We start from the raw sequence: 9,936 nt of genomic DNA on the forward strand, positions 1-9,936 counted from the left end.
ATTCGTTCATTTGATATTCAATTGAGAATCAAAATCGGAAAATTAAAAAACCAATTCGTTTTTTCGTTTTTTCGTTTTTGAATATAATACCAAAAAACGAATAACGGCTTGTATTTTGTATTTTTATTTGGTTATCCAAACAAAAATTGGAAATTTAAAAAACGGACCAGGAGCCGAATTTGATTTTGATTTTGAACTTGACCCATTTGTGTGCCCCGGAAGTTACTGATTTGTTTATTCTTGGTGGGTTTCTGTTGCGCGGGAGTTCACTGCAGTGTTATCTACACAGTCTGTATTGCTGTAGGCAGCATGGCCGGACTGGAACCACATTCTGGCCTAATTAAAGATCTTTTTGAAGGTGGTAAGACGCATGAAGAGATTTCGTGCACGTTGCAGCAAATGGGGATCCAGCGATGTTCTGCAATGAGTGTTAGAAGGTTCTGTGTTCAACACGACCTTAAGCGAAAAAGACATGTATCGAACACAGAATTGGAGAGGGCCGTTGAGGATGGAGAGTTTTATCTTGTTCAGAGGAACTAAACGCGTTGCAGTGAAAGAAGACGATATGACAACAGAAAAAATCGGCAGGATCTTTCAGGTGTTTGTCTAACGTTCCGTAGCTAAATGTCATATTTAGTAGGCGGCAATTCACAGAATAACATTAACTAAATATGACATTTAGCTACGGAACGTTAGACAAACACCTGAAAGATCCTGCCGATTTTTTCTGTTGTCATATCGTCTTCTTTCACTGCAACGCGTTTAGTTCCTATGAACAAGATAAAACTCTCCATCCTCAACTCAATCCAAAGCCTACAGCAATACAGACTGTGTAGATAACACTGCAGTGAACTCCCGCGCAACAGAAACCCACCAAGAATAAACAAATCAGTAACTTCCGGGGCACACAAATGGGTCAAGTTCAAAATCAAAATCAAATTCGGCTCCTGGTCCGTTTTTTAAATTTCCAATTTTTGTTTGGATAACCAAATAAAAATACAAAATACAAGCCGTTATTCGTTTTTTGGTATTATATTCAAAAACGAAAAAACGAAAAAACGAATTGGTTTTTTAATTTTCCGATTTTGATTCTCAATTGAATATCAAATGAACGAATGATACACGGATTTATATTGGTATGTACTAATTACTTTATTTCAGTAATTCAGTTCAAAATGTGAAACTCAAATATTATATAGATGTATTACACACAGATTGATCTATTTTAAGCGTTTATTTCTTTTATTCAGTATTTTTAAATCAGTATTTCAGAAAATTAGAATATTATATAAGACCAACTGGTACTTTTGGCAGTGTGGGCAGTGTGCCAAATCCTGCTGGAAAATGAAATCCGCAAGCTGAGCCTCTCCACTCTTCCTCCTGACTCTGGTTTAAAATTTACTGATGGTCTGTGATGGTTTGGAGAGACATGTCAACAATGTTTTCCTTAACAGGTCAAAAATGTAGAAAAAAAAAACAATGCAAGGTGTGAAGTTTAATTGCACCAAATATTTATTTCATTACCAAAAAAAAAACCTCACAAATATTTATTCAGGATAAAGTAATTTTACTGCAACATAAATAAAGTGCTTAGAAATAAATTTAGATATATTTCTAACTATGCAGATTTTAAACACAATATATCATCTGCACTTAATAATACATAACATAAATAAACATATTAATAAATGTACAAAGAATAAACTTTACTGCTTATAATAAAATATTATAAGATTCTTATCTGGGCAGTGAGTGTTTATTTATAATAGAATATAATACAATTAATCCATATATACATTTGTTTTATAATATATATAACATATATAACATCTCCAAAACTCAACTCATGAGTGTATTCGCTGTGGTTATCCTCCACTCACTAAACCAACACTTGGTTTAATAAATCAGTGTTTTAGGGTTTATCAGTATACAGGTGATGGAACTGAACCAAGCTTTGTTCTTTAAACGAACTCTAGTTCTTAGCCACTTTATTAAAATGAGAATTATTGTTATTTTTAACTTATTTATGCTAATCTGTATATGTATCTTTAATACATTTTTACACTGTAATATTATAAATACTGTAGAAAGAGGCTGATTGTCACTGAGGGCTCCACCTGAATTCGGATACGTTCACAGCATCGTCTTCATTTTATCCTCCTGAAAACCAGAAATACAGCCTGGGTGAGCAGAACATCACTGAACCTCAAACACAAAATAAGAGCTTTAATCACTGCTGATTAAATACTGATGAAATACTGACCTCCTCTTCCTCTGAAGATAAATCTGCACCAGCCAGTTCACAGCAAAAGGCCAGATAAGAGCCAGAGCTACAGTTACAGGAGACGTGTCCTGAGGCCACCAGGGAAATCGCTGGCAAATTACGCAGATTAAAGAGAAAAGATTATATAATTAATTTAAAATATAGTTTCTAAGAATCTAAGAATTGATGTGTTATATTTACCTAAACTTCAAACATCTATCTATCAAACTTCTAAACCTAAACAAACCTCTACTCTACAAACACCAAGAATAAAACATCTACATCTTAAACACAAATACATTTAATGTCCAATTTCCCAACATATAAACCTCAGACAACTAACTGGAAAACATCTAAAATTTCGACATGTTGTAAACAGAGTGGTGTGGCTGTGAGCAGTGAACGCTGCACAGACTGCGCTCTTAGTGTGTAAACAGTATGGAGCAGCAGAGACAGTGTTTGTTCATAGCAGTATGTTATCTGGCTAATATATCAGATTAAACTGCACCTTATCAGCAGTTTAGCTCAATTAAAAAGAAGTGTATTTGATAGCTGTGTTGGCTGGGGCAGATTACAGCGAAATTGGGGTTAAACTTGGTGGTATGATTAATTGCATAACAAAAATGAAAACGTGTTTCTGATTCTTTAGTGATTCTTTTACTGATTCATTGTTTAACGTTGACAGCCCTAATAAATATATAAACCTTACATATCTAAACTTCAAAAACTTTTAAATGTTAAATACATTTATAACTTTAATTATCTAACTTACAAACATACAGTTTAGAACCAACTAAAACAAACCAATTAAACATCTTTATGATTCTCTTTAGTGATTTTATTAATATAATTAAATGTACTATTGTATATTTGACAGCTGTATTGTAAGCCTACCTTTTTTACTGAAGCTGAATGAGGGTCTTGTTCAGGAGGAAAAGCTTCATCCTGAGAAGAAAATACAGTACAGCAGGTTAACCTGAATTTCTTTTGGTTAAAAATTAAACATCGAAATCACACTGTGAAAAATCTGAAGAATTGGTTTGATGCCTCTGTAACAAAAATATAGATTGTGATAATATCTGATGGCAAGAAATATCAACTTTATGACCAGATCTTATAATGTATAGATATACTGTAGTTTTCTATCGTTTTAATTTTCCAAATATTGGTCTTGAACACTGAGAAAATAGTATGAAATAGTAATATTAGTCTTTATCATTTTTTAAGTGTAAAATGAAATAAAGACTAGTAGAATGTAACACTATTATAAAAACCACATAAACATGAATATTAAAGATTATTGATCTAAAGATGCAAAGCTTTTCTGACTCACCTGAGCTGCAGTCAGAGCTTCTAGTGTGTTCAGTCTCTGCAGCACGTTCTGCATGTCATCCTGTAGCCGTGATAATGCTGAGGTGATCTGTGTGTTCACACGGTGTTTGGTTTTCTCTACACACTGCGGGACTTCATGACCTTTCAGTGTTTTCCCAACAGCATCTACGATTTGAGATCCACCTAAATGATGTTCTGAAACAATCGCAAATCATGAACTTCATTTTATGAGCTATAAATTGCAACGTCCACAACCTGGACGTGTTCCGGAAGCAGCAAAGATCAAATAAAATGATACCGGAGTCATTTAGACTGATATGAGCTGTAATTATTGAGTAACACAAGTGGTAGTATTGTGTAATGCACATGTAGTTCATGTGTAATGCAACATAATACCCATTAGTGTCCTGCGATAATCCATCACATGTATCTGAAAATGTGCTATCAACATGGTCAACACTATGATCGGGAGATTGCTGATTCGAATCCCGGTCATGCAGCTTGCCATCAGCTGCCAGAGCCCTGAGAGAGCACAGTTGGTCTTGTTCTCTCTGGGTGGGTACAGTACAGTAGATGGCGCTCTCTTTTTCCCCTCATCACTCCTAGGGTGATGTGGATCAGCACAAGGCTGCATCTGTGAGCTGATGTATCAGAACCAAGTTGCTACAGAGTCTGACTTTACATGTGTCAGGGGAGGCATGCGCTGGTCTTCACCCTTCTTGTGTTGTGGCATCATAAGTGACTAGCAGCTGAATGGTTGGGACAATCGGACTAGCTTAATTTGGGAGAAAATTAGAAATAAATTTGAATAAAACTCTATAATACTAATGGATTATAGCAGGACACCATAAGGAACCTCTACAGCCCTGAATTATGCCCATACCAATCTAAATTTGTAATTATTTATTGTTCTTAGCAACCTTCATCTTTCTTCCTAATAGCATTAATATCTAATATCTGACACATTCTACTGGTTGCAACTATTTTTTGATGATAAGTGTACTATAATATACTAAAATACTAATATTACTATATTTTAAGGCTGTTATACTGTAATATAGCACATGTTCAATTAGAATATTAAACAGTAATGTGTATTAAAGCATATATAAGTGTGTCTACAGCATGTAAATGTTACCAACAACGCACCATCCCTTCCTCTGTCCACTGAGTCTCTCTCAGACTGGACTGGCCCAGCTGCCACAGGGATGGGGAGGAGGGTCTCCTGCCGTTTTGCATCCTGGCTTCCTCTGGGATCCTCCAGTCTTCTGGCTCCAAATGCCTCGGGCCCTGCCAACCGGCCCCTGGAAACCCTTAAACCCTGCAGGAACCAAATAAACCATCACACACACTCATAAACAACCAGAAACCCATTTTTAAATCATGTTATGACATCATTCAGGTGAGTCCTGAGCTAAATAGGTACCAATTATATTCTCACTCACATGGATATCATTTGATACAAATCACTACATGTACAAATGTTTGTGGAAACTAAATTTAGATGCATCTAATGCTGACACAGATTGTGGGATTCTGGTCCCTTGATTTACTTTAAATGAAATGTAAAATTTACTGATGATCAGTGATGGTTTGGAGAGTCATGTCTGTCATCTGCTGGTGTTGATCCACTGTGTTTTATTATCAAGTCTGTGCAGTTTTGTTTTCCCACAAAATCTTACAGCTTCCCTCTGCTGATAACAACTTTTATGGAGATGCGGATTTCATTTTCCAGCAGGACTTAGGCACCAATAAGTACCAATTAGTCTTATATAATATTCTTATTTTCTGAGACACTGTTTTTAGGTTTTTACTGGCTGTAAGTCATAATCATCAACAATAAAAGAAATAAACGCTTGCTTGTTAGCTACACTGGACTCATAGCTCTAGTTTAACATATAAGAAGGAACGTTTACACACCAAATACGCCTTGATTTAATAACTATATTTGGATTAGGGATTTGCTTAAAAACTGAAGGATGGTAGTACCTCTTGAGGTGTTGCACATTCCACTGAGTCACTGCTAACTTCACACTCAGGGACTTCATCTGGAAGGGAAAACAACATTAGCAGCTGTAGTCTGTGTTGATTTGTAAAGTAAATTAATTATGTTTTTAAATGTGTGTATTTATTTAAAAAAAATGAAAATTGGTCACAGTATAATTTCAATGTGTGTTAGGAAAGTTAGCCTAGCATCTCTAGTTCTAAACTGTTCTAAAAAAAGATTTTTTTTTTTTACCCAAACTAAACATTTAAAATGTCCATTTAAAAACATTTAAAAGTCCACAATGTTTCCAGTACAAACTGTTAAAAGAGACAGAAAATTATCAAATGTTATAAAATCACAATTGCAAAACTCTGCAGAAGGCTTTTAATTTGAAATGAGGAATACAGAAAGCGCGACAAGAGGGAGAGAGAAATAAAGCAGACATGGAGAAGAGAGAAAAATGGATTAAATATGGATTAAACTATTGTTACCTATTGTAAAATTAGATTTTTAGATTTGCAATGTAACTTAAATCTCGTCACAAGCTTCAACGCTTCAGTGCTTTAGCGCATGCACGTGTTTTATGACTACAGTATCACTACCACAGTGAATCCTCTATTTCAGGTGAGTACCGCTGATGTAGTCGGTGCAGGGATAAACATCCTGAGGGTCCTGGCTTGAGTTCTCTGTGCTGCAGGCTAGCTCCTCCTCTTCCTGCTCTGTGTTCAGGGAGCTGTGTGTGTCGTTGGTCAGAGAGGAAACCTCTGCACTTCCGTTACACAGCGCCGGCGGTACTCTCTCGTCCTTCCCTACTCCACCTAGGAACATATTAGCAACAGTATATCAGTAAGGCACCTAACTCTATAGCAACAGCCTAGCAACAACCTTATACCATACCATACCATATCAAACATCTAGGAACATGTTATCAACCTTATAGCACTACAGCAGGAACCTGGAAATATTGGAACCTAGGAACCTTGTAGCAACGTTATTGTAGCAGCTGCATAGAAACAACCTAGCTACAACCTTAGGTACCACAGCAAACATCTAGGAACATTGTAGCAACACTATAGCAGCTGCATGGCAACAACCTAGCAGCCACCTGGATACCACAGCAAACATCTAGGAACATTTAGCATTAAAGCAGGAACCTAGCAACAACCTAGAAACACTGCATCAACATTAAAGCAGCTGCATAGCAACAACCTAGCAACCAAACAGTTTCTTCCTGGTAACCATGTTTTCTTGTTATTTATACAATAGTAATAACTCAACACACTCAGGGCTTAAAGGGCCAACACAAAGGCATAGTTTTTTTTTTTTACCTTCACTGCTGTCCTCCAGCTCCACTCCATCCTCTTCATCTTCATCTTCCAAAGAACTGGCCCAACCTGCATTGTTCTCTGGTTCTTCATCCCAACTCATCCCTGCTTCTAAAGTCACCAACACACACCAGCACCATTTGAGGACACCCATCTTCAGTTACAGTTAGAAAAGAATTAAACTAACACACTTTACAGACTATTTCTAAGAGACTCTTAAAAAAATAAAGATGCTTCAAAAGTTGTTAAACATTGTTCTTCTAAGGTGTCACTTTTTATTTAATAATTTAGTCTCAAAAGTGTACGGTTTTGTCAGGAGATGGTCCACAATTATGCTCAAAAGTCTGTTTAAAATCGGGTAACAGCAGTTATCTGATTATTCATATAGTCATGTAAACAACAAGGGTGGGACAATATATTGATACTGCGATATATTGTATCATAAATATACTATTTCAGTGAATGAATTCATATAAAGTATCACTGAAAGAGCACCGATTGCCAGTGTTGCAGGGTTGCTGTTGACGTCATCGTCCTCGTCTTCCACTACTTCATAAAATGGATCCAGCTCATCCATCAAATCCACCATTTCTTCTGTAACTGGTATCATTTCCAATATCTGCAATAATACAGTGCAGAAACTTAGTTCTAAACAGAGCAGAAATGGTAGAGTACATAAACTCAAAGTTAACTCAAGCTTCTTACCAGCTGGATCTCCTGAATGTACTCCTTCATGGCTTGCTCCTTCGTCATTTCTCCTAATGCTTTCCATGCTTCCCTGTGAACAAATCAGAATTCATATAGGTTTGTACAGAGTATGATGAAACACAGATTAGCCAAAACATTACAACCACCTGCCTAATAATAACGGGGCACACTGTATACTACTGGCACCTCAAAAAGACTTGCCTGATGTTTAGGAACTTCTCTAACCCTGTTGTCTTGCCACGGTTAGGATCTAGTCGAAATGTCTCAGAAACTCCAGTTTGCTCATTTGTACTGCTTCATTAGTAATCTACTGGAAATGAATTAAAGAAAAATATAAATAATCACCATTTGGCTTTACCAATTGAGTCCCATGCGTTGGGTTTGGTTGTATTACACGGCCCTACGGTCGCCTGCTTATAGTAACTGTAAAACAGTGCCAGCATCTCATCAGATGGTTCAAATGTTCCTGTGAAATATATAGAGAGATGTAAATGAAACACTGCCAAAAACATCTTAGCTCAAACCCAAACAACATGCTGACTGCCACCCAAACAACTGGTGTCTTTTAAAGATGGATTTTAGTTCTCATTTACCCAGAGAACATACAGCTCTGGACAAAATATAAAAGACCACTTAAAAATGATGGGTTTCTTCGATTTTACCAAACGTAAAAACTTAAACATAATTAAAAGGAAAATGAATGATCACTAACCATCAAACCAATCTGAACTGCTTGAAGTTTTGTACCAGGAGTGGCATAAAGTTATCCAAAGGCAGTGTGTAAGACTGGTGGAGGAGAACATGCTAAGATGCATAAAAAACTGTTATTATAAACTATAGTTACTTCACCAAATATAGATTTTTGAACTCTTAAAACTTTATGCTCTAAATGAGAATATTTTTATTTGGAATTTGGGAGAAATGTTGTCTGTAGTTTATAGAATAAAACAACAATGTTCATTTTTACTCAAACATAAACCTATAAATAGCAAAATCAGAGAAACTGATTCAGAAACAAAAAAAAGTGGTCTCTTATTTTTTTTCCAGAGCTGTATAGTCATTATTTTGTCATAAATATCAAATATTTGAACATGAAGTCAACCATCTCTGTAAAATAAACACTTTCCTGAGAGAAAATAAAAGCAATTAGTGGACTTGTTTTAAGTAAAGCTGCCTGAGATTGACCAGTATATGTTTTAAATAGTTAAATATATGTGTTGTTAGATTAAAAATATAGAAAAAATGATTTTAAAAAATAAGTTTAATTTGGAAGATTTGCAACAAGCAAATGGCACCCATTGGGTGGAATGGCCCATAGAACTGAATTGGATTTATAGAGTTGTATTGAATTCTTACCATCTTCAGGCAGTTTCCTCATCACTTTAACAGCTGCTTCAAATCTTCTCTCATCAATAGATTTATCGTCATTTTCCATTTCCAGCTGATTGTTACCAGTTACCAGTTACAAGGCGTTTCTTCTGAGAAAATGAAAACACACAAGAATCCCAGACATCATAAAAAAAAACATTATATACAGTAAATAAAACGGATACCTGCTTAATAACAGATTAGAGCTGCTGAAGAAATACACCAGTAATAACTGTGTTATTGTGCTGACAGTAAACTTGTTAGCTAGAATTCACGCTCTCTGGGGTAATTAATTCACGCGTGCAAACGATTTATCTCCCCGAATCTAAATAATAGAGAGTTCAAGTTAAAAACTAAAGTTTAAACGATATATAAACAACTACTTACCCGCACGCCGCCCATTTAATGCAAAGCCGGTCTCTGGACAGCGTAACTTGCATTAAAGCAAAAGGCCTCTTGGGAAATGTAGTTTACATCTACCGTCAATCTCCTAAAAGCAAGAGAAAACTGGGAGCGTCTTTCCTACAAGACCCACAATGCTGTGCGGTTGCACAAATCCAGATTACAACAGGCTATTAATAAAACGTTACATTACTTTAGGTAACTGTATCTTTATTTTATTCACATTTATTCAGTTGTCATTGTCAATGTATAATTTAGTGTATTAATATTTTAAACTATTAATGTTTAATAGTAATAATAATAATAATATTATTGTTAATGTTTAGTAGTAATAATAATAAATAACTTTAAAAAAATATTTGACAACCTTACAGAAGAAATAGACTAATGTATATGTATAAATTTATAAATAATTAGATAAAATTAAATTATTTTTTACTTAGTTTTATATTTTATAGCTTTTTCCAGACATTTTTTCACAAAATGTATTCATCCCAGATAATTATTGCAATTACACGTTTTGTTATACAAATTATACACGTTTATTTCCT

The 9,936-nt window shown here is 35.3% G+C and overlaps 1 protein-coding gene across 3 annotated transcripts; it reads right to left on the bottom strand.

Annotated features, from left to right (window-relative positions):
* Positions 1 to 1,402: 1,402 nt before the first annotated feature.
* On the bottom strand, positions 1,403 to 9,596 carry acbd5b (acyl-CoA binding domain containing 5b). Of its 3 annotated transcripts, XM_007250622.4 has the most exons (13): positions 9,371 to 9,596; positions 8,972 to 9,093; positions 7,961 to 8,081; positions 7,613 to 7,685; positions 7,403 to 7,526; positions 6,911 to 7,018; positions 6,215 to 6,400; positions 5,585 to 5,643; positions 4,745 to 4,916; positions 3,597 to 3,790; positions 3,158 to 3,208; positions 2,264 to 2,373; positions 1,404 to 2,160 (listed from the first exon to the last, which is right to left on the bottom strand). In XM_007250622.4, exons 2-13 carry the CDS (start codon positions 9,048 to 9,050, stop codon positions 2,148 to 2,150), a joined length of 1,290 nt encoding a protein of 429 aa, XP_007250684.3. In that variant the 5' UTR covers positions 9,051 to 9,093; positions 9,371 to 9,596; the 3' UTR covers positions 1,404 to 2,147. The 3 variants fall into 3 exon arrangements, with proteins under 3 accessions (XP_007250686.3, XP_049338451.1, XP_007250684.3); XM_007250624.4 differs by lacking the exons at positions 7,961 to 8,081; positions 9,371 to 9,596 and adding an exon at positions 7,817 to 7,925 and having other exon boundaries at positions 1,403 to 2,160; positions 8,972 to 9,061; XM_049482494.1 differs by lacking the exons at positions 7,961 to 8,081; positions 9,371 to 9,596 and having other exon boundaries at positions 1,403 to 2,160; positions 8,972 to 9,059.
* Between the last annotated feature and the right edge of the window lie 340 nt (positions 9,597 to 9,936).

Source organism: Astyanax mexicanus, chromosome 8 (genome assembly GCF_023375975.1).
Source record: "Astyanax mexicanus isolate ESR-SI-001 chromosome 8, AstMex3_surface, whole genome shotgun sequence".
In the NCBI taxonomy this organism is placed as follows: Eukaryota; Metazoa; Chordata; class Actinopteri; order Characiformes; family Acestrorhamphidae; genus Astyanax; species Astyanax mexicanus.

Coding starts and splice junctions, on each gene's coding strand:
- acbd5b (XM_007250622.4), bottom strand. CDS start 9,050: ATGGAAAATGACGATAAATCTATTGATGAGAGAAGATTTGAAGCAGCT. Junction 7,527..7,612: donor ACATTCAGGAGATCCAGCTG/GTAAGAAGCTTG, acceptor GTATTATTGCAG/ATATTGGAAATGATACCAGT. Junction 3,791..4,744: donor AGTGGACAGAGGAAGGGATG/GTGCGTTGTTGG, acceptor CGATTGTTTCAG/AACATCATTTAGGTGGATCT.